The sequence below is a fragment of the Myotis daubentonii genome, chromosome 7 (assembly GCF_963259705.1).
Source record: "Myotis daubentonii chromosome 7, mMyoDau2.1, whole genome shotgun sequence".
Lineage (NCBI taxonomy): Eukaryota > Metazoa > Chordata > Mammalia > Chiroptera > Vespertilionidae > Myotis > Myotis daubentonii.
Genome location: NC_081846.1, coordinates 22,735,911 through 22,763,556, shown reverse-complemented (window position 1 = coordinate 22,763,556; position 27,646 = coordinate 22,735,911). Strand labels below are relative to the sequence as shown.

The following is a 27,646-nucleotide window of genomic DNA, read 5'->3' as shown; positions in this document are numbered from 1 at the left end:
AAGCCGGGGGCGGGCTAGGCCTGCGGGAGGACGGGTACCTGGGCCCCAGGGAGGGTTCCACACCTGGCCTTCTGTAGGGGTCAGGACGCAAGCACCTACGACAGCGGGGAGCAAAGCCGGGCTCGGCCCGAGGCCCCCAGGACCTCCACTTCCCAATGCTGGAGGTAGGAGGCCTCATACCCACGGCGCGCTGCGTGGCCGAGTACAGCGCAGGCCAGGGGGTGGGGGGTACGCGGGGGGCGGGGAGGGGTGTGTGTGTGGGGGGGCGGGGGTGCTGGCGATCCGGACTTCTGGAACTCGAATCGGTACAACCCTGGGGGCTCTGCCTATACCCCACTACCCTAGTCTCACTGGTTAAGAGCTCAGGCTCTTGAACCAGACTAGGGTCTAAATATGGTCCTAATACTAGCCTACCAGCTGTGCGCCCTCGGACAAGTTATTTCACATCACTCTCCCTATCTATAAAATAGGTACCCACTACCTAAGGTTAAGTGCATGAACCGTGAGGCCAGATTGCCTACTTCAAATCCCAGCTCTACTAAACTAGTTGTGGGACCTTGAACAAGCTACTGAATATTTCTGTTCCTCAATTTCCTCATCTGTAAAATGCAAATGATACTTATCTACCTCATGGAGTTGTTTGAAGATTAAATGATATGTGAAGTGCCTAGCACAATATCTGACGCATAGCCCTCAATAAGTGTTAAACAGAAGTATTCTTATTCTTATTATTATTATTATCCTGATTCTCACATCTCAAGCTTGGGACTGTGAAGGCAGGAGTAATGGAAATTCCCAAATTCCCAAGCCTTGGCACCAAGCAGCTGTCCTTGACATCTCTCGCACAGGCAGGCAGAGGTAACTTAGAAAGGGGCGCACACCCAAGGAAGATGGAATAGACCTTGAAGGTGTCTTTTGCTGAAATAGGGCTCTCCAGGAAAAATATGTTTTGTAACCTACCTCCCCAACCTTGCCCTCCCCCTTGCACATCACTGGGAAGATCTCTCTGCAGTTTTCCTTGTTTCTAAACCTGTTTTACTCATCCCCTCAGGGTTCTGACATTTATCTAGATTTAACCTGCTACATGTGGACCCTGTGCCTGAAACTGAGGATGTAAGGTGAACAAGGTCCCAACCCTTGAGGAGCTCATCTAGGTCTAGTAGAGCACGGGTTCTCAGTCTTAAATGTGCTTACGATCGCCTGGGAATCTTGTTAAAATACAAATGCCGATTCTGAGGCCTGAGGCAGGACCTGGAACTCTGCATTTCTAACAAGCTCCCAGGTGACTCATAAAGCTGGTTCACAATGCAGAGGACTTTATCGCTTCCTAAAACTAACTTGCGCTATGCATTTCTATGGCACAGCAAATCAAGAAATGAAGGATGGGATAAGGTTAATGATGATTTTTTTTTTGGGTCTAAATAACGTAAACCACCTTTTATGGGGGGGTGGGGGGGGAATGTGGAGGACTCTACAAACTAGTAGAGGAGCCGGAGGCGAAAGTCCAGGCTAATTGCCTGGCAACTTGAGGTGGTCTCCGCCCCTCCTTGCTCACTGAAGTTCCCGCCCAGGAATCCGCCACGTGACAGTTGGACCGCAGGCTAAGCGCCATGGCTCCCAAGAAGCCTCTCTGCTTTCCCTCCTTGCTGCTGCTCCTGACGCTGCTGCTACCCCAGGTGAGACAAGAGGATTGAACTAGCCTGCGGTGAGACCGGATTCGATCTGGTTTAGGAGACAAAGTGAAAATAACAAAACTCTCGGCCGAGCTAGTTCCATCTCTTCTGCTCTTGGCAGACGCCCATTACCCCTCCTCCCAGCCCTTCCTCCAGACCCCTGCTGAGCACCGCCTCTCCCTTTGCAGGCAGACTCTCGGTCGTTCGTAGTAGATCGGGAACACGATAGATTCCTTCTGGACGGGGCTCCGTTCCGCTATGTGTCTGGCAGCCTGCACTACTTTCGGGTACCTCGCGTGCTTTGGGCTGACCGGCTTTTCAAGATGCAAATGAGTGGCCTCAACGCAGTACAGCTGTAAGAAGGGCTCAGGAGAGCCACGGAGGGGTGGGATTTATTTTTCCTACCACCCCCTTATGAAGCGGGTCGGGACAGGAAGACTGCTTGGGTATGATGAGGAGTCAGAGCTCCAGGGCTTCCAGGCCAAGGGTGGGAAAGGGTGGGCCAGGACCTCCGTCCAGCAGCTTCCTGGCGATTCCTTGCAAGGCCAGGAGCCCTTATGCCTGCCTCCCAGGCATTTCCCATGCAAGCCTTGGGCCCTGTTAACCTCTTCCTTTCTCAGTTATGTACCCTGGAACTACCATGAGCCAGAGCCTGGGGTCTATAACTTTAATGGCAGCCGGGATCTCATTGCATTTCTGAAAGAGGCATCTATAGCGAACCTGTTGGTCATACTGAGACCAGGACCTTACATCTGTGCAGAGTGGGAGATGGTGAGTTAGTTGAAGGGACAGAACCAAAGCCACCCACGTGGGGTTCCTAGGCTATTCCCTTCTGCCCATACTCTAGGGCCACTTCCAGCACTATACTTAATTTCTTCTCAGACAACAAAACCCATATGCTGCCTTTGTTGTCTTTATGTTTGTCTCAGGGGGGTCTCCCAGCCTGGTTGCTTCGTAAACCTAATATTCATCTGAGAACTTCAGATCCAGGTGAGTTGAAAGAAAAAAAATTTAACAAGGAAAAAAAGCAAACAATGACAAAATGGGTCATTTGGGTGCCTAAAACAGAAGAGACCATCCCCAAACTGGAGATCATACATTCAAATATATATTGAGTGTTTCCTTTGTGCCCAGCAGGATGCTAGAAACTGGGGAACTAGACAGACTCAGTTCCTGTTCAATGGAGCTTACTATGTAGTGGAAGAAACAGATCTTTTAAGAAACCAAAAATCTGTAATATTATTGCAAGTTATAAAAATACCACACAAGGAATAGACAAGTTGAGATCGTGAATAATAGAGAAGACCTCTTTTAGGTAGGGAGGTCAGGAAATGCTTTTCTGAGATGACATTCAGTTGACTAGGGAAGGAAGCGTTCTGGTCATATGAAGAGTGAAGTGAGAATGACCAGGTAGAGGGGACAGTGTATTATAAGGCCCAGAGATGGGAAAGAACATGGCATGATTGAGACCAGCATGGCTGGAGCATAGTGGGTAAGGGAGAAAGTGGTATGACGTGAAATTGGAGATAGGAACTGCCAATGCAGGACTTTGTGGGCTATTCTAAGGGGTTTGCATTTTATTCTAGCATAGTGGAAAGTCATTGAGTTTAATCAGAGATGTGACATGATTAGGTTTGTTTTCAGACTACTTTAGCCTGGATGTAGAGAATGGGTTGAGGGGAGTAAGGATCATGGTAGAGAAACCAATTGGGAGATTAAGCCTGTAGTTGAGGAGATGATGGCTCCTGAACTATGGTGATGGTGGTGGAAATGGAAAGAAAAGAGCAGAATTGAGATATAGGTTGGAGATAAAATCACCAGGACTTGTTGACAGATTTGATTGAAAGGGTAGGGGTGGCGGCAGTGTGAGTACCTAGTGAAGATGGTGGTGCCAGCCCCACAGATGTGGCTCAGTGTTGAGTGTCGATCTAGGAACCAGCAGGTCATGGTTCGATTCCTGGTCAGAGCACATGCCCAGGTTGCTGGCTCTATCTTCAGTTGGAGTGTGCATGAGGCAGCCAATCAATGATTCTCATTGATGTTTCTATCTCTTTCTCCCTCTCTCTTCCTCTCTGAAATCAATAAAAAAAAATTTTTTTTTAAATGATAAAGTCTTGCCGAAACCGGTTGGGCTCAGTGGATAGAGCGTCGGCCTGCGGACTGAAGGGTCCCGGGTTCGATTCCGGTCAAGGGCATGTGCCTTGGTTGCGGGCACATCCCCAGTGGGGAGTGTGCAGGGGGCAGCTGGTCGATGTTTCTCTCTCATCGATATTTCTAACTCTCTATCCCTCTCCCTTCCTCTCTGTAAAAAGTCAATAAAATATATTTTAAAAAAAAATGATAAAGTCTTGATGGAACACCAATATGCAGTGTAATTTTTTTTAAATGATTATGATGATGAAGCTTATGTGTAGTCTCACTTCCTTTTTTTATATAAAGATTTTAAAATTGATTTTGAGAGAGAGAAGAAAGGAAAAGGAGAGAGAGAAATATCAATGTGAGAACAAAACATTGATCAGCTGCCTCCTGCATCTACCGGGGATCAGGCCCGCAACCCGGGCATATGCCCTTGACTGGAAATCCAAACAGCAACCTTTCGGTGCATGGGATGACACTCAACCAGCTGAGCCACGCTGACCAGGGCTGCAATCTCCTTTTTTCTCAAGAATACCAGTAACCTCTTTAATGTTAACTCCATGGCGATTTCTCAGACCTCATCCTCCTTGACTAATCAGCAGCATTTAGCACAGTTGGTCACTCTCCTTTGAAATACATTTTTCTCGTAGCTTCCATGATACTACACTTATCTGGTCTTTGCCCCTCTCCCCACGATCTTTCTGACCACTCCTCAATCTCTTACTGGTTCTTCTCCATTTCCTTTTCTGCTAAATGCTTGAGTGTTTCAGATCTCAGTCCTTAGATGTTTCTCTTTTCTGTGTTCATGCCCTATACCCATGGTTGGCAAACTGCGGCTCGCGAGCCAAATGCGGCTCTTTGGCCTCTTGAGTGTGGCTCTTCCACAAAATACCGACTTCTGCGCATGGGCCACGAAGTTTCGATCACACTGTACGTGGTATTTTGTGGAAGAGCCACACTCAAGGGGCCAAAGAGCTGCAGTTTGCCGACCACTGCCAAGACCAAGCATGTCAAACTCAAAGGCTAACACAGGCCAAATAAACAAAGTTTAAGTTTATGTGGGCTGCAAAAAAAACAAAAGCTTCAATTTTCATAGAAACATAGGTTTATTTTGATAGAGACATGCTGAATACAAAAGGCTGAAATAAATGAGTAATCGTTAATATAAAATAATAGAGCATTTTAATAAAAATTAATATTTTTTTCTTGAATATTAACTTACCAGACACTGAATAACTGCACAAATTAATCAGCGTAACGCAAATAAACCTATTTTTCTTGTTCTCCGAAAGCAAAATACTTCCTGTTGCACACAGCAAACAAGTCAGTACAAGACTAATGACGTGGCAATCAGCTGCTAAAATATCTGCTGCTAGTATTAGTGGAGAGAAATGGTGCGCCTGCACATAAGGCACGTAAGGGAAATGAATGCAACACGATTATAGTAATCAGTCATTAGCGAATGCTGTAGTTCGTTATTAATAATCATGTATGACAGGATATTGTAATGATTAAGTTACAAAATTTTAATTAAAACGTTTCTTACATACCATTATATTGGCTGGGCCAAAAAAATATTTGTTGGGTCCTCAGGCTGCGAATTTGACATGCTTGCCTTAGACCCGTGGTCGGCAAACTGCGACTCGCGAGCCACAGGAGGCTCTTTGTCCCCTTGAGTGTGGCTCTTCCACAAAATACCACGTGCGGGCGCGCGTACAGTGTGATTGAAACTTCATGGCCCATGAGCAGAAATCGGTTTTCGGCGTGGGCAAGTCTATTTTGAAGAAGTACTGTTGATATTTGGCTCCGTTGACTAATGAGTTTGTCGACCATTGCCCTAGACAATCTCATCTATTTGCATAGCATTGAACTCCATTTATTAGCTAATGACTGAAATATGTTCTCTCCAAGACCTTTCTTTGGCCTCCAAACACATTACCCAACTGCCTTCTTGACTTCTGCATTTGGAGATCCAACAGTCATAATGATACAACTAAGCACTTGATATTGCCTCCCAAACTAGCTATTTCAACAATCTCCCCCTGTCAGTTAGTGGTAACTCTATTTCCCAACTGATCAAACTAAACACTATGGTGTAATTATTCATGTATATCTTTCTCTTGCACCCCACGTCATAGAATTCTGTCAGCTTTACTCTCAAAATATATTGAATTCAACTACTTCTCATCACCTCCACTGCCACCACTCTGGTCCAAACCACCTCTCTCCGCTGGATTATTTTAAGCTTCCTAGCTCGTTTCCCGTCTTTGCCCTTCTCCCATGTAGTCTTATTCTCAATACAATAGCCAGTGTGATCCTGTTAAAATATGTTTATCATATCAGATCATGTCATTTCTTTGCTTAAACCTCTCCAACAGGTTCTCATCTCACTCAGAATATGAACCACAGGTTCCTTAAAATGGCCTACTAGTTCCTACCTCATTGTCTCGGTCACCTTCCTGACCTCTACTCTTCTCACTGTTCATGCTAGCCTCATTGCTGTTCTTTAAACCCTCCAGCCCTTCTTGCAGAATCCCCTTCACAGTAAGGTCTTCTCTGGGCCAGCCTTTAAAATTTAAGCTCCCCCACCTCACTATTTTATATCTTCCTTTTCTGCTTTATTTTTCTCTCCTTGGCATTAAACCACTGTATTTTTTACCTATTTACCAACTGCTTCCCTCACTGGAAAGGAAATTTCCAGGGATTTTTGTCTATTTCTTTCTATTCTATATCCTTAACACTTCCAATAGTGCTTGGTGCTAGTCACTACCCATAATGTTTTGTTGAGTGAGATTTAATGTATGCTTGGATTAAAGAAGGTAATAAAACCCGGGCCTCCTTTATGAAGAACACAAATATAAAGGAATTAAATATTTCATTTTAGTCCTTTCTTAGAATTAAGTCTTTTAGGGACACAAAAATATTCTCCAAAATATCTTTCATCAAATCCACCTTCAGGAGTCTGCTATCTGCTAGGCATTGTCCTTAATGATAGGGACCAACAAATGAACCTGACAAAATTCCCGCTCACTAGTGGGGAAGACCAACAGGAAACAATTACAAAAATAAATGCTTAATTATAATTGGGTATGTGTTTGAAAGACAAGTATCAGGTGATATGAGAGGATGTAACAGGGGGATCTACCCTAATCTGGGATTATCAAAGGCTTTCTTAAGGAAGTGAAATATAAGTTAAGACCTGAAGACTGAGTTGGAGTTGGCTAGGTAAAGGCAGTGGGGAGAGAGTGTCAGCCAAAGGTAGTAACATACATGAAGACCATGAGTATGAATCAACAACAATCACAAATAGGAGTGGAGAATTTTAAGCCATGAAACCTAATATAATGCTCTTTCAGTTGATGACTGAAATCACCTGGACTGTCGTTCACATCAAGGTGTAGGTCAGGCATTCTACAGTTCTGTGAATTCCCATGTTAGATTACACATTATAGCTCCATTAGATGTGTTTAACATTTTTCTTACATTTAAAAAATAAATTTACAAGAAACGTTGCTTTAAGGTTTCATGTGCTCAAATTTCTTGCCATGCAAATAGGGTTGAGAGCTTTTCACGAGTTACTGCTTTCCACATTTAGTTATGGACAAGTGGGATGCAAACTGCTATTCCTACAATCTCTCCTACAGTTCAGGCAGCACTGAAGTTCCTAGCATTGATGCTAGGGTGGGGATTGTGGAGGTGGTGGTGCCCTAATGAGCAGAGCACTGCTCCTTCCTTTAGACTTCCTTGCCGCAGTGGATTCCTGGTTCAAGGTCTTGCTGCCCAAGATATATCCATGGCTCTACCACAATGGGGGCAACATCATTAGCATTCAGGTACAAGTGGAAAGTTGAATGGGCAAGGGGAAGGAGGTTCCGGGGGTCTTAACCTTCTCCACCTCATGGCTGAGCTCTACTTTTCCTTTCTCCTGGCAGGTGGAGAATGAATATGGTAGCTATAGGTCATGCGATTTTGCCTACATGAAGCACCTGGCTGGGCTCTTCCGTGCACTACTAGGAGATGAGATTTTGCTCTTCACCACAGATGGGCCACAGGGACTCAGATGTGGCTCCCTCAAGGGACTTTACACCACTGTAGATTTTGGCCCAGGTCTCCTAAGCAAGGGTTAGGGTGGAGTCTGGGGAAGGGGCACCTCTTCTGTGATGTTTATCTTTCACCCGTTCCTCCTTTCTGCAGCTGACAACATGACCAAAATCTTTGCCCTGCAAAGGGAGTATGAACCTCACGGGCCACTGGTGAGAAGCCAGAGGGGAGGGCAATCAAGGCAAGAATCACGGGTGGGAATGGGTTGAGCTCGGTTCCCCATCTTGCTCATGGTGGCTCCTTTCACTTCACACTAGGTGAACTCTGAGTACTACACAGGCTGGCTGGATTACTGGGGCCAGAATCACTCCACACGGTCCATTATAGCTGTAACCAAAGGACTAGAGAAAATGCTGAAGTTGGGAGCCAGTGTGAACATGTAACTGGACACTGGGGCCAACATGAATGTAACTGGGTGTGGGGGATGAAAGTTAAGATTCCATGGGTCAGCACATGCTTCCCCCACCCCCCCACCTTCCCTCATTTCAGGTACATGTTTCATGGAGGTACCAACTTCGGATACTGGAATGGTGAGTCCAGATGGTCCCTGGGGTGGAAGCAGGAAGGTAGCAAGGAATTAGAATTTGAGGGCTGGGTGGATTAGGATATCTATAATCGTAATGGCCATCACTGCCCCCATCTGATGGCAAAATTCTCTGCATGTGCATAGATGTATTGAATTAATTAAATTGGTTCAACCCCAGGTGCTGATGAGAAGGGACACTTCCTTCCAATTACTACCAGCTATGACTACGATGCACCAATATCTGAAGCAGGGGATGTTACACTCAAGCTTTTTGCTCTTCGAAATGTCATCAGCCAGGTGCCCTACCACTTCATTAAGTACCAAAGGCTTTTATTAATTGGGGAAAGGGAGTGCCTAAATTGTTTATAGAGTTCCCAGAAATCACTGGTGGTTGTCTAGGCCACTGAGCCCTGTGAGCATCCTATAAAAACATTTTCTACTTGCCCAAATGGGACTACCTGGGGAGATACACACAAGTATGTGTAAAATTACAGGATCTTCATGACCCTGAAGCCATTCCCTGGATGCCAGGTTAAGAACCCTGTGCTAGGGTCTTGGAATAGGGGTTGTGTGGTTTTTCTATGGCTCCTGAGAGAATTTGGGCTCAGTTCCAGGAAATTCCCTTGGGACCTTTACCTCCCCCCAGCCCCAAGATGATGCTCGGACCTTTGACCCTACACCTGGTAAGCTCCTCCCTCTCTCCTGATTCTACCATATTATCCTCTAAATAGCCCTCTATTCTGAAACTTCCCTTTTATTCTGATACTGCTTCCTTATTCTAATAGGATGGATATTTGCTGGATTTCCTACACTTACTGTGCCCCCAAGGGCCCATCCATTCAATCTTGCCAATGACCTTTGAAGCTGTCAAGCAGGTAAGGCATAATCCTACAGCCAGTAGGTAAGGCAACCTTCCTCACCAGCTATAGCCAAAGGTTCCCTAAGTTCCACATCTTCCCCATTTTTTATATCAATTTATCATAAGTACTCATTCTTCCACACTTAGGACCGTGGTTTTATGTTGTACCGGACCTATCTAACGCATACTGTTTTTGAGCCAACACAATTCTGGGTGCCAAACAACGGAATACATGACCGTGCCTACGTGATGGTGGATGGGGTACGAACCTAATTCCAGGCTACCTTGTGAGCCCCACTTTCCTCTCCTCTCAAGCACCCTTTGGCCTTAAGTTCCCCTACCTACCTTTTCCCACTGCCTGCCCACATTTGCAGGGGTCCAGGGATACGGTGGGATGAGAAAGCATTTGAAGAAGGGTAAGGTCCAGAATGGAGAGTAATTGACAGATGAGCTACATGCTCTTTGCCCTCCAAATAAGTACCCTAATGTGGCTTCCTGTTTGGTGGCCAGGAGCTAGATGCTGAGCCCTTCCCATCACAGATGTTCTTATCCACAGGTGTTTCAGGGTGTTTTGGAACGAAACACAAAACACAAACTATTTTTGACGGGGAAAATGGGGGCCAAACTGGATGTCTTGCTGGAGAACATGGGGAGGCTCAGTTTCGGGTCTAACTACAGTGACTTCAAGGTGAGCTAGCTTTGCCCCTCCTCCCACCCCACAACTTTATTGACCAAACTCCCTTAGAGGGACGTCCCACAGCTCCAGCAGCATCTGAGCAGAGGAAGAAAAATGGAAAGATAGGGGCCTAATGGAAGATAAGCAAGAGCCATGTCCTTAGCAAAGTAGTGGCTTGTAGGAATCTGGACTTGGCTACTAGTTGCATCTCGGGGCTTGATTAGGGACAGTTTCACCTTAGAGGTTATTGAATGTGATGACTTTTCATTTGCCTTCTTCACAGGGCCTTTTACAGGCACCAATTCTGGGGCAAACAATCCTTACCCAATGGCTGATGTTCCCTCTGAAAGTTGATAAACTTGTGAAGTGGTCATTTCCCCTCCAATGGCTGAAAAACTCACATCCTCAAACTCCCTCTGGCCCCATCTTCTACTCCACAACGTTTCCAATTTTAGACTCCGTCAGAGACACATTTCTCTTTCTACCTGGATGGACCAAGGTATTGCTGATAGTAGTCGTCGGGATGAGGGTGGGAGGTGGTAAGACAGAAAAATCATGGAAGGGGGAACAGAAATTATTCCTCTGAATAGAAACCCAAAAGAGGATAATTCTACCCCCCTGAGAACTGACCATTTATTTTCCTCTCCTCCCACCATGACAGGGTCAAGTCTGGATCAATGGGTTTAACTTGGGCCGGTACTGGACAAAGAGAGGGCCACAACAGACCCTCTACGTGCCAAAACCTTTGCTGTTTCCTAGGGGAGTTCTCAACAAAATCACATTGCTTGAGCTAGAAAATGTGCCTCCCCAACCCCAAATCCAATTTCTGGATAGTCCTATCCTCAATAGCACCTTGCATAGGACATACATCTACTCCCTCTCAGCTGATACACGAAGTGATTCTGAACCAATGGAGTTAAGTGGGCACTGAAAGAAAGGTAACCCTTGGACCTGGGACATGGAGTGGGCAGAATCCCTTGGTACTGGCCAAGGTGACCACAAAGAATCAAAGGCCAAAACAACTGTACAAGTGCAGTTTCCTTGCCAAACTTTATTGAGATTAAAATTCCAGAGACAGTACCAGCTCCACACATCTCTATGGCACTGTCTTTGTCTGGGCTCCTGAGTCTCTCATCCCAAGCTTCCAAATACTCTGGTTTCTCGGGAAGAAGAAACCTAGGACCAGTGTAAATGTGCCCTCAGGGTCTGAGTTGGCCCTGGGTGGAGCTGTGAGATCAGGAAGAGGGCTTCCTGGCCTGACAGCGATGAATCTGGAGGCAGCGTGTGGAGCAGAAAGAGAAGTCAAGGTAGTGAAAGGGAATGAGGCCTTGGAGGGACGTCCCACAGCTCAAGCAGCGTCTGCACAGAGGAAGAAAAATGGATGTACAGGTACCCAAAAACTTCTCGATCCAAGTACCCCTGCCCCTCTTCCTGCCATTTTTGTTTCCACTCCATAGGTTCAAAGAACTTCTCACACCCCTTCAACAGCCTTTGTAGGCACTCATTCTACTTGCCCAAACATGGTCCACCCATCATCACTCCTGCCCCCCGCCACATACCCAGCATTGACGATTGCAGAGTCAGGAATCTGAGGGGTAGGGGCTCCCAACTGAGCAGCTAGTCGGCGCTCTGCAGCCACAGCTCTCTGAGGGGAAGAGAAATTGTGTCAAGGACAAGGCCCCAAAGGTGGATGGGGTACCCAAGAAGTGACAGTTGAACATTGGGAAGGGACTAGACCGCTAAGGAAGTCTCAGGGTGGAAGAGAAAACCTCCAGCCTCACCTTCTCTCTGTCACTGAGAGCAGCAAATCGCTGCTGCTCTTCTTGCTCCTGCTTTTCCTGCTCCCACTGTTTGCGCTGCTGTTCCTCCCGTTGCCTCCGGGCTGCCTTCTGCTCCCTTTTCCGCATAGCCTTCCGTGCTTCCATTTCTGATGTCAGTGGCCCTGGCACCTGGAGGATTTCGGGGAAGGTATGAGGTAAGACCTATACAAACTATCCTTGGTAAATCTAAACAGTAGAAGAGATCTAGCCAGGATATATGATGCAATCCCACTCTGCTGCTGCTTCCTTTCCCAGCTGACCTGAGCCTTGCTGTAATCATAAGCATCTGGATTCTTCTCCATGAACCTTCGGAACTCATTACGTGTTGCTTTGTCAGCTGCAACCATATATGGTGGCCGAGTCCGGAAGTCCCTAGGTGTGGAAACCCCCAAAATGGGTTCAATTTGCCTATGGCATCTCCTAACACCACCTCCAGTGGTTCTCAACCTTCCTAGTGCCGCGACCCTTTAATACAGTTCCTCATGCTGTGGTGACCCCCAACCATAAAATTATTTTCGTTGCTACTGTAATTTTGCTACTGTTATGAATCCTAATATAAATATCTGATATGCAGGATGTATTTTCATTGTTCACGACCCACAGGTTGAGAACCACTGGTTAACCAGACCAAGGGGAATACTGTCAAGTAGCTAATGCCAATGTTAGTCTTCAGATCATCCTCTCTATACCCTAAAAGGCTCGCTATGGGGACCCTTACTTACCGGATGGTGGGGTCAGCACCTGCCTCTAGCAGCAACTGAACCACTGAGCCCCTCCCAGCTGCAGCTGCTGCATGCAGGAGGGTGAAGCCACTGGAGCCCAAGGGGGCATTGAGCAGAGACAGAACTTCAGGGTCTACGGGGCTGGCAGCTAGCTGGATTTTCAGCATCCCAGTATCCCCAGCTTTGCAAGCAGCGAGAAGCTTGTCCCAGCGCTCTGGCTGACCAGGGACCTTGGCCTCATCCATGAAAGGCTCCAAAGGGACTGCATGTGAGAAGGCCTTGTCTTCTTCAGGTTGCTGGGGAAGAGTCACATGTGCCCCAGCCTCCAGGTCTTGGCTTTTCTCCCTCTTATTCCTTTTTCTCCTCCTCCGCTTGGGCAATACCTCAAATTCACGAAGATCCAGGGTCCCTATTGTCGACTCTACTAGATCCAACTCTACCTGGAAGCCATCCTCTCCCTCTGACTCTGAAGCTAGGGAAAAACATGACATATTAGATCCATCTAAAGAATAAAGGGAGGGTGGAAGGATGTGGGCTAACCCAGATGCATAAGAATGTACATAAAGAGATAATCCAGATCATCTTAAAATAAAATTATCTGTATTGTCACCCAAGATAAAGTAACACATTGAGAGCTGAATCCATTAGTATGATATGCAGAAATGAGGCTCTCAGGCCAGACACGTACAGTCCCTAGATCAGGGGTGGGCAAACTTTTTGACTCGAGGGCCACAATGGGTTCTTAAACTGGACCGGAGGGCCGGAACAAAAGCATGGATGGAGTGTTTGTGTGAACAAATACAAATTCAAAGTAAACATCATTACATAAAAGGGTACGGTCTTTTTTTTTTTAGTTTTATTCATTTCAAACGGGCAGTCCGGCCCGCGGGCCGTAGTTTGCCCACGGCTAGACTCCCATGAGCACCCTTAGATGGTGCACACGGGGGAAAGCATAGGAGCAGTGACAGCTATGCAGGCCAAGAGTCTGCAGCCCAGGAAGCATCCAATAAGACAGGTGAATTCTGAGATTCATGCAACACATTTAAACATCTACTTCATGCTAAGACTTTTCTGAGTACTAGGGCTATATTAATGAACAGAAGCAGTAATAGATCTGGAAAGGTCACGAAACATGTCTCAGTAATTGCTATCACATATCTCATTATTAAAAGACCTGTGTGTGTTGCATGAGGCTCATCTATAAATAGGAAAGTGAGAGTAGGGGATTTGCTACTGCATTTCCTGGACAGACACCCAGATAGAGATTTGACAGTTGACAGGTGGTACTCAAACCTTGTTTGGGAGAGTCCTCATTCTGCCTTACTGCCCCGTTTTCATCACTGGGGACCTTTCTTTCTTCCTCAATAGCCTTCTTCTTCTCTCGCATTGTCTTCCAGTATGAGTGAGGTGAGTCCAACCTGACTGTCTCCCGGGGGTCTTCTCCTGCCATAAAACAAAAGATGTTGCTCAAGTTTAGCTGAGGAGAACCCAGCCAGGTTTTCTCAATGAAGATGGGATTGGGCTGCAGTCCAAGGACTAGAAAATCATCTGGATGAACAAATGAGAACCTGAGATTTGGTTTAGAAGGTACCAGAAGGTCTACGGAGTTGGAATCAGGGTCAAAGGCTCACCATGGATATGCAAAGTGGTCAGCTTATGGAGCACACGCTGTAGTTCTTTGAAGGTGGGTCTGCGGGTAGCGAGGGGGATATCCCAAAGTCGGGGATCCCCCCGTTGCAGGGGTGCCCCTTGGCCTCCGAAGAACAAGGAGCGGCCAGAGCGGGGGGCACGCAGCAGTATTGTCCCAGCCTCCCCCAACGCCTTAGCCCAGCCTGGCTCTGCCAGCAGGTCACGAACGTCCTAGAGAAGAAAGTCACAGCCCTGTATATCTTCACTTGTTTAAATCTCCAACCAAAAAGTGACCCCATGTGTAGGGAGTGAAAGGTAGAAATTAACAGAGGGAGGAAGGACAAGACTAAGATTACTGAGGATCCATCCTATTCTACCTTAACCAAAAATAATGAAGACTGGAAGATAAAGGAGTCAACCTCTTTACTGTAACATTTAGTAAGTTGAGGGGAAAAGGTATATTAGTGGGCCACAAGATCTGAGATGCCTAACTTACCTTATATAGTGCAGCTTCATTGTAGCGCCTCAGGTTGGCTCCTGCAGAGCGAGAAGCCCCACCCCGGGCATCATGAAGTCCCTGGGCTGTACCACGCTTGGCCCGTACTGTGTAGCGGTGAAAGGTTTTGTGTGTCACCACTTCTCTTCTGTAGACAATACAGACTCAGTACTGGAAACCTGGTACTCCCAGTTGAGAAGGATCCATTCCATCCTTAACCCCTCACAGCACCCTCTCACCCTTGGAAAATGGCACCAGCAAAGTGCCCAGCTGCAGCCATGAGTACCACGCAGTGTCTAGGACCTCCACTTTGCAGGTTTCGTAGCAGCAGTTCTGACTCTTCTGGGAGCACCTAGATGACAGAGGAGCAGCACTAACATATCTGGTTACATTCATTGAGAGTAAGGAACCAAGTGCCCGTGCTAACTGCTTCACATGCATTATCATTTAATACAACCACTTGAGGCATGTCTCCACTTTATATAGACAAGGAAATGTGAGGCTTGTAGAGTTAGTCAAGATCAAGTGGTAGAACTATAATCCAAACCTAGATTGGTCTGTTTCTAAACTTAATTCCATCACACTTGACCCAAGATTCAGGCCAGTTCAAAACAAGACTGGGCTGTCAAGCCTGACACCCACACGCAATAGGAAGGAAGGGGAGAAGTGAGAAATGGACTGAGCGAAGTGGAAATCTATGCTGAATGTACGAAAGGTTGGGGTTAACCACACAACCTGTGCTGTCACTTGCCTGGTGAGGGCCTAGGACACAGCGATAGGCATAAAGAAATTGGCCATGGGCATTTTGGAAAAGAACCCGATGGGAGCAGAAGCCTTGGGATCTGTTAGACTTCTCAGACTCAACCCTCTCTTCATCCAGTATCTGTAAGTCCTCCTCAGGGGCTGAGTCTGAGTCTTCTGATCCTGAGATGCTGGAAAGATCTCCTGAAACATGAGATATATAAGTTTGATGCCTCATCTTTGAACTTCCCTTAAGCTCCTAAATGATGGCCCTCTTCCACCCCCATGTCCTGCCCCCACTAAGGTCTTCCACCAGACATCACCTGTGGAGCTCTGCTTTTCAAAGTCCAGGGCAGACAGGAGAGGCTTGTCCTTGAGACGCTGCTTTAGGTTAAACCGATGCCAGTCAAGTTTATAATGTTCCCTCTGGTAGGAGTCAATGAGGGAAGCAGAATGTGGAAATATGCCCCAGCCTGGCCTTTTATGGTACCCAAGACCAGTAACAGGACTTCAGCAGTACGACTGGGTAACACCAACTGCCTTATTCAAAACGTGAACCTTTATTCATTAAACACAAATGTCTATCTCTCCTCACCCACTGTTCTACTTTTGCCTCCACCATTTAGTTCTGCACCTGTTGTTTTACCTGTTCCTGATGGTTCTGGAAGGTCTGGTCACAGGTTGAACAAAATAACTTCCCTGAAATATCCAGAGGACCCTGGAATGGTTTTCTTTCTGGGCTTGTTCTCACCCCTGAGCCTAAATAAGGGAGAGTAATTAGAGGTGGAAAGGGAGTCCAAATGGATAGTACCTGGAATTTTATTCAGGGTTTGATATATATAGCAGAGGAAGATACAAAAGAAAGAGATGGCATTTAAGGAATTTATAGTCTAGTAATCAATCAATAAATAGCACATGCCCAGCTGGTGTGGCTCAGTGGTTGAGCATCAACCTATGAACCAGGAGGTCACGGTTCAATTCCCCTTCAGGGCACATGCCTGGGTTGTGGACTCAATCCCCAGTGTGGGGTGTGCAGGAAGCAGCCAATCAGTGATTTTCTCTCATCATTGATGTTTCTCTCTCTCTCTCTCTCTCTCTCTCTCTCTCTCTCTCTCTCTCCCTTCCTCTCTGAAATAAATAGCACAGTAATCACTTTATACAATAAAGATGCTTCTGAAAAGATACGTGTAAAATGATTATAAGTCAAACATTGTATTTAAATTAACCAAAGGGATTTAGAGGAATCTTGCAGAAAATATATATTGGTACGGTTAAAATTATTTTTAACTGTTCAAAAACCACTTCCTGAATGCCAATTTTTTAGTTTACGTTTCCAGTTACAGTGTGCAGTTTGTTTAAAAAAGGTTCAAGAAAAACAGCCAGAGACAAACTAAAGTTGTACATAACCAAATATAACATTGTTTTACATTCAGCATGAATGAATGATTGATTGGGATCCAGTTAAATTTGTACTATAGGAATTTTAAAAAATACCTAGGAGTTTTTGAAGTGTTTTTGTAGGTAGTGGCATTACTGAGACAAGAACATAAGCAATGACAAGAGACTTATTTGGAGATAATTCAGGGGTCTGTGTTAGACAGTGAATTTAAGATACATTTTATCCCGTGGAAACAGATGTCAACAAGGGCTCCTAAACTGGGAAATGCCAATAGGAATGTGTTCTCTGGAGGAGCAATAAGCTGCAAAGCGCCCTGTTATGTTTCTCATGGGTTCACTCCAAATCTTCCCGGATACCTGGAGAGGAAGTCCGCAGTGCCTGGGCCAGAGTCTCCCCGGGACGGTGTCTCACTAGGCTCAGGCCCCGAAGGACCGGAGCCTCCACGCTGAGATCAAACAGGGAGACCAACGTAGGAGCCTGGGCTGCTGCTGGAGCCGGCGACATGGCTGCGCAGAAAAGAGGGGAGAAAAGCAGAGCCCTCCCCAAGCGAGATCCGACCGCCGTGTCTCCTGCCTGCCAGACTCGGTCTCCACCGCGCTGCAAGCAGGCTCCAGGAGTCAGCTTTGGGGCTGATACGTGACCCCAGCCCGCTTTCTCATACCTCCAGTCTCCGGCCACACAGGAGTGAAATGGGAGAGCATCCGGCTTTAAAATCGAATCCAACAGAGTTAAAGTCACTGAGGTTCCCAAAGCGACCGCTCTTCGCTTCTCGTGCGATGAGCTCCATCAGTGACTAAGCCGCAAGGACTCCTCCCGGCCCTCCGAAGCTGCACCGCAAATCCCAAACTGCTGCGAGTTACGCATGTCCGCAGTTCCAAATCCGGATGTCGGCAGCTCCACAGCAATCTCGTCACTACGGGGCCGCGAACGGGACAATCAGCAGCGCCCTCACCTGAGCCCCGCTCCACGCAAAGCCCCATTGGTCTTCTGCCCGCTCAAGACCCGCCTTTAGTCCCGCCCCCGAAGCGGGGGGGGGGGAATGGGCCGTCGTGTCCCCGCCCCATCATGCTCATTGGCCAGGCTGGCTGCTGGTGACAGTAAGTGGCAGGCGCCGGGCCTAGCGCTCTGGGTCGGGTCGAGTCCTACGAAGCTGTCGGATCCCCAGAATCACCGGGGTCACGGTTCCTGAGGTGAAGCGCGAGACCGGTTACTGGTATGTCAGGGCCCGGGCTGGACCTGGCCGGGGGCGCCCGCGGAGACCTGAGTGAGCTCGCGGCGGGTAACGGGGGAAGGGGCGCCGCGGGCGGGGCGGAGGCGCGCGGCCGGAATGTTTTGATAGCAGGGCACGCGGGCGGGCGCGCGCCAGCGGCGGGGCCGCGCGCAAGGTTGTCCGCTGTAGGGAGCCGAGCCCCGGGCCTGACCCTGGGGCGCGCTGGGCTCCAGTCGTGGCAACTGGGTGTGGGGAGGCCACCCAGCCCACCTGGGGTATCCGCTGTCGGACGGGCTCTCACCTCCAACATCCGCAGGAACCCCTGAGCCCAGGCCCGGCCGGCTGGGGTTCCATGGGCCCTGGGTCCACATTGCCCGGTGAGTGGTGAGTTCCCCGAGGGTTTGACCAGCTCCTTTGGACCCAGGGCTCTCACTAACCCAGGGAATCCCACGGGGGTCGGCCGGGCCGTGCTCCAGGGCCCCGGGACCGGGTGAGTGCCACCTAGACCATGCCTGGCTCCGTGGACCTCCAGAACACACAGTTGGTCCAGGATCTGGATCTACCCCGACCCGGTCAGGACTTCCCATCCAGGAGTTCTGCTTGCCCGCTGGCCCTTCATTGCTAGGGGAGCAGGAGAAGAGGTTGGCCAGAAAGGTCTCCTTGGGTTGCGGCTTTGTGGACCCTGTTGGCCTAATTTCGGAGGCTGAGGTGGAGCAGTGGAGAGATCTCAGGCCTGCACTGACTGGGTCTTCGCAGCTTCAATAAGCCACTGCTTGAGCTGAATGAGTGGTCCTTTATAGAGCTGCCAGCGGAAAGCGCATGACCCTAGGCTGTCCCAGGCTTGGCCCCTCTTGGTGGGTGGGGGGCATGCCTGCAAAGGTTGGTTTTTTTCCTGTCCCCACTCTACTCTCTGGGGCCTGACATCTTCTCCTCCAGCAGCTGCAGAGCCAGGACATCAAAGCTGGAGTGAAGCAGACACTGTCCATGGAGCAGGTAAGGCCATGTGCTTATTTCAGACCTTTGTTTACAAAATGCTTCCAAACTGCTAGTCTCTTAGGAGACCAGGCTGCTCCAGAAGGGCAGGGAAAGGGCCCCTTCTCTCTACTAATAGAAAATGAAACAGATCCCCCAAAGGGGCGGAGTCTGGCTTCAGGCCAGCAAGCCTCAGCATATACTCAGTAAAGGCTCTGGGAATGACTGACCTCATTGGCCAGTTAAGGTCTCCCAAGCCCTGAACTTACTCCTCCTCCTCTGTCTTTGAGTCAAGAAGACGGTAGTGGAAACCAAGAATTCTTTCTCACTCTTGGTCTAGTAGGCAGGACAGCAGACCAGCAGTATGGGGGGGCTGACCCTGGGTCTCTTTTTCCTCATTTCTGGCAGGTGGATAAGGTGGACAGGGGGCGGTGGTGATGGCGCAGTTTGACACTGAATACCAGCGCCTAGAGGCCTCCTACAGCGATTCACCCCCAGGAGAGGAGGACCTGTTGGTGCACGTCCCTGAGGGGAGCAAGTGTAAGTTCTTGGCCATGACAGCCAGAGCTGGGGCATGGGGGAGAGCTGGTGGAGTGGGGAACAAGGGGCTTCCATTCCTTCAGGGCTCTGACATCTCTACTCCTGTGCCCACAGCACCTTGGCACCACATCGAAAACCTCGACCTCTTTTTCTCTCGAATATCCTTTGTGTCTCTGTGTTGGAGCTGTGGGACCTTTAGCCCCTCTCTAAGCCAGGCCTCTGGTGGGAAGTTGGGGTGGGTTTGACTATAATCCCTGTAAGGGGGATGGAACTATTGAGGTTAAAAGAGGATGGGGGAAATAATGATTGTTGTAAGTAATGATATCCCACATTTACCAAGAACTATGTACCTTTCACTTCTTTTTTTAATGTTGGGTTGTTTTTTTAAATATTTGTATTGATTTCAGAGAGGAATGTGGAAGGAGAGAGAGACAGAAACATCAAGGATAAGTGAGAATCACTGCCTCCTGCACTCCCCACACTGGGGATCGAGCCCACAACCTGGGCATGTGCCCTGATCAGGAATCGAGCCGTGACCTCCTGGTTCATAGGTAGACACTCAACCACACTGGCCAGGCGGTGCTTTCACTTGTGGTGTTTATTTATAAGGGACCTCTCTAAGAGTGCTTCTCCTTTTTGATGGGATGCTAATAACCATAATAATTAATGTCTTTTGACTCATTCTGTGTCAGCTCTGTGTTAAATACTTTACATGCATTGTCTTAGACCTAATAATCCTATAAGATAGGTGCTATTATTCCCAATATATCACTGCAGACAAAAGCTTAAAGAGGTTAAGTCAGCCGTGGGCAAACTACGGCCCGGGACGGATCAAAACGGGCCGTACCCTTTTATGTAATGATGTTTACTTTGAATTTATATTAGTTCACACAAACACTCCATCCATGCTTTTGTTCCGGCCCTCCGGTCCAGTTTAAGAACCCATTGTGGCCCTCGAGTCAAAAAGTTTGCCCACCCCTGGGTTAAGTACTTGGCCAAAATTACACGGCTAGAAAGTCATTGAGCCAGGACTTAAGCTCAGGTATGTGACACCAAAGTCTGTGCTCTTAATTGCTGTCTCTACGAACCACTTTTTCTTAAGAATTACACGTTTATAATCTACACCAGAAGAATGGCTTCACTTGTATGCTCATCGGGGAGATCTTTGAGCTTATGTAAGTATAAAAAGGGATGGATCATTTGGTAAAGGAATACATCTCAGTCTTTACTCTTCTTGAGCTCACCCCTGGCCCTACCTGCCAATGCATCTCAGTCCCAGGCTCAAAATTCTGCAAACCTTTGTATTTCAGGGACCAGATATGGCACCAAAATTTACAGCCTTCACCATTTTTATCTCCCATATAAGCTTTCCAAGTTCTGTCTCTCCCATGAAGAGAATTCAGACTTGATCATTTCATCAGAGCTCCAGTGGAATGGGCATGCTTCAGTCAGAGATGCCAGCCACTTGAGAAAAGTGTCTCTGTTCTGCCTTGGTTGCGCCTTAGACCTGCTGCTGGGCAGAGAGCCTTCTAAGAGGAAGGAGCCATATGACCTTGCCAAAGAGGAAGGGGTTGGGAAACCATCCCTCAGTAAGAAAAGAGTTCAAATCCCCAAAGGGCTTCTAACGACTATATCAAAAGGAAGTCAGGGACCAGGAACCAGCAACAACAATCAAGACTTTTGAAAGATCCAGTAAGCAGTGGCAGAGATTACTGTGAGGCGAAAGACAGAAGCACACTGATTCTGTAGGGCCTGAAGCTAAAAGCAAAAAATAGCTTGTTTGTAGGGCTGAGCAGTAGAGAGAGCCCACGAGGAGCTCCCCAGCCCCTCCATTTCCCAGAGGCTGCTCCCTAATCTTGTCCCGCTGCTTCCAGACTCCTCTCTTTTCCACACTATTTCACTGGTGCCTCTCTGACCCTTCGGCTGCGCCCCCTCTTCCCAACTCTCCAGGCAGTTCCTCTTTGTGGTTGCCTTCACCACCTTTCTGGTCAGCTGTGTGGACTATGACATCTTATTTGCCAACAAGATGGTGAACCACAGTCTTCACCCCACCGAGCCCGTCAAGGTCACTCTGCCAGATGCCTTTTTGCCTGCCCAAGTCTGTAGTGCCAGGTAAGGGCTGCAGGTCAGAGGGCGTCAGAGCCTGTAGTTCTGATCGAAGGTGGGGAATGGAATGGAATGTGAGGCAATAAAACATTCCCTAGAACAGAGACTCAGGCCCAGCCTTGCCAAATCCTCCAGGAGAGCAGCTTATCTGCCAAGACTCCTTAAAGGCACCCCTTCTCGCCATTTTTTACCCCACCAGGATTCAGGAAAATGGCTCTCTCATCACCATTCTGGTCATCGCTGGTGTCTTCTGGGTCCACCGGCTTATCAAGTTCATCTATAACATTTGCTGCTACTGGGAGATCCACTCCTTCTACCTGCATGCTCTGCGCATCCCCATGGTGAGACTGGGAAGTTGGGCAGTTAGCGCCACAGCCCAAGATGCCTTCTTCACCTTGGTAAGGGTGGGGTGTATTCCTGTGCATCGGGCCTCCTCGGCTGTCATTGGCAGGTGAGGGAGCATCTGCTTAAGGGCTCCACTCAACTAAGCACAGGACCCTGAGCCTCTCAGGTAATGCAGGGCAATGGGTCAAGGCAACCATCCCACCTTCCACACCTTGTCTCTTCCCCACCCACAGTCTGCCCTTCCATACTGCACGTGGCAGGAAGTGCAGGCTCGGATTGTGCAGACCCAGAAAGAGCACCAGATCTGTATCCACAAGCGGGAGCTGACAGAGCTGGACATATACCACCGCATCCTCCGTTTCCAGAACTACATGGTGGCACTGGTTAACAAATCCCTCCTGCCCCTGCGTTTCCGCCTGCCTGGCCTGGGGGAGGTTGTCTTCTTCACCCGTGGCCTCAAGTACAACTTTGAGCTGATCCTCTTCTGGGGACCTGGCTCTCTGTTTCTCAATGAGTGGAGCCTCAAGGCCGAGTACAAACGTGGGGGGCAACGGCTAGAGTTGGCCCAGCGCCTCAGCAACCGCATCCTGTGGATTGGCATCGCCAACTTCCTGCTGTGCCCCCTCATCCTCATCTGGCAGATCCTCTATGCCTTCTTCAGCTATGCCGAGGTGCTGAAGCGGGAGCCTGGGGCCCTGGGAGCACGTTGCTGGTCACTCTATGGCCGCTGCTACCTCCGCCACTTCAACGAGCTGGAGCATGAGCTGCAGTCCCGTCTGAACCGTGGCTACAAGCCAGCCTCCAAGTACATGAATTGCTTCTTGTCACCTCTGCTGACACTGCTGGCCAAGAATTGCGCCTTCTTTGCTGGCTCCATCCTGGCCGTGCTTATTGCCCTCACCATCTACGACGAAGATGTGTTAGCTGTGGAACACGTCCTCACCACCGTCACACTCCTGGGGGTCACTGTGACCGTGTGCAGGTGGGTCGGGTAGCAGGAGGGAGCGAGCTGACTAGCATTCCCTGGCAAGGCTGACGTCTCACTGTGACCCTGGTCCTGCAGGTCCTTTATCCCAGACCAGCACCTGGTGTTCTGCCCTGAGCAGCTGCTCCGCGTGATCCTCGCTCACATCCACTACATGCCCGACCACTGGCAGGGTAATGCCCACCGCTCGCAGACCCGGGACGAGTTTGCCCAGCTCTTCCAGTACAAGGCAGTGAGTGGAGTTGGAGTTAGGGCCTGCTAGAAACTGGCCGATAGCTTGGTGGTGAGGTCTGGGATCTCTCCTGCTCTCATGGCCTTGGTCCCTTCCCTTGTAGGTATTCATCTTGGAGGAGTTACTGAGCCCCATTGTCACACCCCTCATCCTCATCTTCTGCCTGCGTCCACGGGCCCTGGAAATTATAGACTTCTTCCGCAACTTCACTGTGGAGGTCGTTGGTGTTGGAGATACCTGCTCCTTTGCCCAGATGGATGTTCGCCAGCATGGGCATCCCCAGGTACTCGGAGAGGAGGGGGCAGGTGGCTAGAGACAGTGCTGGCAAACTCCAAAAAGGTATCTCTCCTGAGCCAGCACCTCACAAAACAGCAGTCCTGTCTCTAGGCACACACTGCTTGATAAACAGGAGCCTGGGCTGGATTTTAGCCCTGAACTGGCACCCTTGGCCAAGAAGCTCCCTGAGAAAGGCACAAACCAGCAATTAGCTCAGCGTGTGGCCACTCCTGGGGTGGGCACCAGGGCCCTGGACAAGATACAGCAGTGTATTGCGGTCTCTGTCCTCCAGGGGTAAACCTCTCCCTAGCAGGAAAGGTACAAAAAGGGTTCCTGTAAGAGAACTCTCCTCTCACTGTGGCCTCTCCTGTGCAGTGGCTATCTGCTGGTCAGACCGAGGCCTCAGTGTACCAGCAAGCCGAGGACGGGAAAACAGAGTTGTCACTTATGCACTTTGCCATCACCAACCCTGGCTGGCAGCCACCACGTGAGAGCACGGCCTTCCTGGGCTTCCTCAAGGAACAGGTTCAGCGGGATGGAGCAGCTGCTGGCCTTGCCCAAGGGGGTCTACTCCCTGAAAACGCCCTCTTTACGTCCATCCAGTCCTTACAATCTGAGTCTGAGGTGTGTTTCTGGGGGCTGGAAGATGATGGGCAAAGTGGGCTTCAGGAGCTGGAGTTGAGAACTGGGCATGGGGTGGAAGGGCCTACCCCAGTGGTCGGCAAACTGGCCCCTTGAGTGTGGCTCTTCCACAAAATACCACGTGCGGGCGTGCACGTATAGTGCGATTGAAACTTTGTGGCCCATGCCACGGGGCCAAAGAGCTGCATGTGGCTCGCGAGCCACGGTTTGCCGACCACTGGCCTACCCTATAGTTTTCCTTCTCTCTGTTTAGTCTGTGTCATTGGTTCCTGATATAAAAAATATTGGGGGCCACAGAGGCTTCCCTCCTGCCCTGAGAATTCTCACCCCTTTCTTTCATAGCCACTGAGTCTTATTGCAAATGTAGTGGCCGGCTCATCTTGCCGTGGTCCTTCACTGCCCAGAGACCTGCAGGGTTCCAGGCATAGGACTGAAGTTGCCTCTGCCCTGTGCTCCTTCTCCCCTCTGCAACCTGGTCAGGTTTCCACAGGCCGGGCTCCCAGTACCATGACAGGCTCTGGGTGAGTAGAGGTGGGCCAAGATGGGAGGGCATGGCAGTAGCACCTAGCATTTTATTTCGGTCTCAGAAATGTTAATAATTGCTGTCTCTGTGCTGGGAGGGACAGGATGGATGCCAGGACAGCCAGCTCTGGGAGCAGTGTGTGGGAAGGACAGCTGCAGAGCCTGGTGCTGTCAGAATATGCATCCACTGAGATGAGCCTGCACGCCCTCTATATGCACCAGGTGAGTGGGCCGCAAGGAGCAAGGCCACGGACCCAAGGTAGCAGTTGAAAGAATAGAGGGTTTTAGAGGTGGAGAAGCAAGACGTAGGTTCAAATCTCTACTCTGCCATTTACCTGCTCTGCAATTTCCATTCCAACATATACCCTCTTACTATCCATTTAGCCAAGCTATTCTCATCCAGAGCCTTTACACACTGTGGTTTCCCCTGCCAAGAACCCCCTTCCCTGAGATACTGATATGGCTCCCTCCTTCTCCTTATCAGATCTCTGCTCTTAGCTTTTCCATGTGACAGTCTCTGGCCACACTGAGTAAAAACTTCCCTTGCCCGCCCTTCTGAATCTTCCCACTCCATTTTTCTCCATAGCATTTAGCACCATCTGACATATTTTATTATTTCCTTTATTTATTTATTTATTTATTTTTTATTTATTTATTTATTTATTTATTTATTGTCTATTCTCCCCCCTTCCTCCCTCCTAAGTATATAAGCCCGAAAAGGGCTTGGGTTTTGATCTGTTTTTCACTGCTATATCCCCAGCACCTAAAAGCGTGCCTGGCACTTAGATCCATAGTTTGTTCTTAAATCAAGTGACTAGATACAATGGGTGCTATTATAACCTTTGCACAGGCTCATTCTAGGGGTCTGCTAAGAATTTAACCTGTAAAACATTGTATGTATGTTACACACTATTAACACAATAGATACTCTGGTCAGTGATTCTAGGTGAGATGGTATAAATGGGAACTGGCTGATACCATGGTGGGGAGCAGCTGTTTCAGACAGATACCCTTCTGTTCCCAACTAATGAGCCCCCCACTTCTCAGCTCCACAAGCAGCAAGCCCAGGCTGAACCTGAGAGGCATGTGTGGCACCGCCGGGAGAGTGATGACAGTGGGGAGAGTGCTCCTGAAGAGGGGGGAGAAGGTGCCCGGCACCTCCAATCTATCCCCCGCTCTGCCAGCTATCCCTGTGCTGCTGTACCCCGGCCTGGAGCACCGGAGACCACTGCCCTGCAAGGGGGCTTCCAGAGGCGCTACGGTGGCATCACAGGTATCCAGTGGGCATTCAGGAGGACACAGCCTTTCTTCGCATCCCTCTTGGTGAAGAAAGAAGTGAGAGGGACCAGGCCAAGGAGAATAACCCTTCTGTCCCCACACAGGGCAACCCTTTCCCTCATTCCTGTTTGTATTCGTTCTAAGAGTATGTTTACTTGTGTCTCTAGATCCTGGCACAGTGCCCCGGGCTCCCTCTCACTTCTCTCGGCTGCCCCTTGGCGGGTGGGCTGAAGATGGACAGTCAGCATCAAGGCACCCAGAGCCGGTGCCCGAGGAGGGCTCTGAGGATGAGCTCCCCCCTCAGGTGCACAAGGTAAGGGCTCCAGGACCTGTTAACCGCCAGAAATAGCAACTTCCAGGCTGAGGTCAAAGCTCACGCGAAGGAAGTTGGGCCTCTCAAGCAGAGATTCTGCACCCTTTCACCCAAAATACACTCCCCTTTCTTTCCTCGCCTGCTCTGAAATACAGGCCTTGATTTTTCCTTTGCTTACCTCCCCAAGAATCAAGCTTTCCTTTTCTTTTATGTCCAGGCTTCTTTTAGGTAAGCAGCAGATAGCTGAAGACTATCTCTACTACCAACCCTCTTCTCTCCACAGGTCTAGACAAGGCTGAGGAGGGTCCCTATGCCCCAGGATGCAGGCATCTGTTGCCCTGCCATCCCATCCACCTGCCATGGAGGGCTTCTCTGAGTGTTGCCTGGCTCCACGCGTATGGTGTTTGTGTGTCCGTGCCTGGCCAAGAGAGGTGCCAATACTAGGCTCACCACAGCCCCAGGAGAGAAATTGGGGGCCTAGGACCAGGGCACACAGGACTCTAGCCTCATCCCCAGGAACCCACTTGGCTCGGAGTGTGGTGCTAGCAACTGGTCCCCAGCCCAGCCCCAATACTGCCACCTTTGCACCTACCCCTACGAGTTTCCAGAGGACTGCCCACCACAGAAGCTGCCAACCAGGGAGAACCTGTGCCAACTGTGGAGTGGGGAGGTTGGGCCTGGACCCTCAACCTCTGTGGCCTCCCTCTCCTCACCCTGAATAGATGAGCAGCTCAGGCTGTGGCCCTTACCTCACCCCCAGTTCTCCCAGTGCTACAGCCTGCTCACCCCTCCCTTTCTGCACATCACTGGCATGTGAGCTGCTTGCTCTGGTTCTGTTCGCTTGTTGCCCTTCTGTTCAACTTTTGATTTGCATTGGCGTAGAGGCCCTAGCTCCCAGCTCCTCTCACGCTATCTTTTGACACTAAGGATGGTTTCTAAATTACAGGAGCAGGATGGAAATTTTTTGCTGCCCTGTCCAATTTTTCAGATGGCTCCTGGGAGACTGAGGCCTTCCTGGCCCCCATTACTGCTTATTGTACCCCCATCCCTCCCACCTCCTGCACAAGGGACGGGGTTGGAGTATGCCCTGGTCCGTCTACCTCCCAGCAAGAGAGCTGTGACCTGCCTCCTGTTGTCCCCTAGAGGGGGACAGAGGGGCGGCAGGATGGCTTCGCCCTAGGCTTTGGGCTGCCGCATTGCATGCTGGGACCCAGCTCTTACCCTCAGCCCCACCCTCGGCTCTGGGCCGCTGCGGGGAGCGGTGAGTTGCGCTGCCTGAACTCACCGCGGGACGCGGTGGTGACTGTGTACAGCTTGATTACCCTTAATAAAGAAGGGACTTTGACCAGGTCGCGGCCATGTTGTCTCCACCGCTAGGGTTCGGGGAACAAGCGGAGTGGGGTACATGGGGTCCCTACAGGTGGCTGGGGACCGGGACAGGCCCCGT

At 49.3% G+C, this 27,646-nt stretch overlaps 3 protein-coding genes across 18 annotated transcripts; 2 read left to right on the top strand and 1 right to left on the bottom strand.

Annotated features, from left to right (window-relative positions):
* GLB1L (galactosidase beta 1 like) lies at positions 1-11,068 on the top strand. 4 transcript variants are annotated; one of them, XM_059703214.1, is made up of 17 exons: positions 4-164; positions 1,572-1,676; positions 1,862-2,028; positions 2,294-2,444; positions 2,603-2,663; positions 7,548-7,642; positions 7,742-7,916; positions 8,004-8,062; positions 8,168-8,289; positions 8,400-8,440; positions 8,615-8,733; positions 9,045-9,119; positions 9,222-9,311; positions 9,443-9,556; positions 9,852-9,983; positions 10,255-10,470; positions 10,633-11,068. In XM_059703214.1, the coding sequence occupies exons 2-17, from the start codon at positions 1,611-1,613 to the stop codon at positions 10,900-10,902; spliced, it is 1,953 nt and encodes a 650-aa protein (XP_059559197.1). In that variant the 5' UTR covers positions 4-164; positions 1,572-1,610; the 3' UTR covers positions 10,903-11,068. The 4 variants fall into 4 exon arrangements, with proteins under 4 accessions (XP_059559199.1, XP_059559197.1, XP_059559198.1 ...); XM_059703215.1 differs by having other exon boundaries at positions 1,561-1,676; XM_059703216.1 differs by lacking the exon at positions 9,443-9,556 and having other exon boundaries at positions 1-164.
* ANKZF1 (ankyrin repeat and zinc finger peptidyl tRNA hydrolase 1) lies at positions 11,003-17,685 on the bottom strand. 3 transcript variants are annotated; one of them, XM_059703210.1, is made up of 14 exons: positions 17,440-17,685; positions 17,135-17,284; positions 16,026-16,138; positions 15,703-15,805; positions 15,390-15,583; positions 14,878-14,990; positions 14,639-14,786; positions 14,145-14,373; positions 13,807-13,956; positions 12,514-12,985; positions 12,052-12,163; positions 11,753-11,920; positions 11,531-11,616; positions 11,003-11,330 (listed from the first exon to the last, which is right to left on the bottom strand). In XM_059703210.1, the coding sequence occupies exons 1-14, from the start codon at positions 17,477-17,479 to the stop codon at positions 11,207-11,209; spliced, it is 2,202 nt and encodes a 733-aa protein (XP_059559193.1). In that variant the 5' UTR covers positions 17,480-17,685; the 3' UTR covers positions 11,003-11,206. The 3 variants fall into 3 exon arrangements, with proteins under 3 accessions (XP_059559193.1, XP_059559194.1, XP_059559196.1); XM_059703211.1 differs by lacking the exons at positions 15,390-15,583; positions 15,703-15,805; XM_059703213.1 differs by lacking the exons at positions 15,703-15,805; positions 17,135-17,284; positions 17,440-17,685 and having other exon boundaries at positions 16,026-16,144.
* A 151-nt stretch (positions 17,686-17,836) lies between these two features.
* ATG9A (autophagy related 9A) lies at positions 17,837-27,544 on the top strand. Of its 11 annotated transcripts, none has more exons than XM_059703205.1 (16): positions 17,837-17,991; positions 18,925-18,981; positions 19,369-19,500; positions 19,615-19,658; positions 20,611-20,675; positions 21,451-21,612; positions 21,806-21,947; positions 22,185-22,933; positions 23,015-23,168; positions 23,272-23,451; positions 23,820-24,068; positions 24,429-24,607; positions 24,713-24,830; positions 25,656-25,943; positions 26,054-26,199; positions 26,483-27,544. In XM_059703205.1, the coding sequence occupies exons 3-16, from the start codon at positions 19,398-19,400 to the stop codon at positions 26,496-26,498; spliced, it is 2,595 nt and encodes an 864-aa protein (XP_059559188.1). In that variant the 5' UTR covers positions 17,837-17,991; positions 18,925-18,981; positions 19,369-19,397; the 3' UTR covers positions 26,499-27,544. The 11 variants fall into 11 exon arrangements, with proteins under 11 accessions (XP_059559188.1, XP_059559189.1, XP_059559180.1 ...); XM_059703206.1 differs by having other exon boundaries at positions 24,707-24,830; positions 25,656-25,881; XM_059703197.1 differs by having other exon boundaries at positions 24,707-24,830.
* Positions 27,545-27,646: the final 102 nt, after the last annotated feature.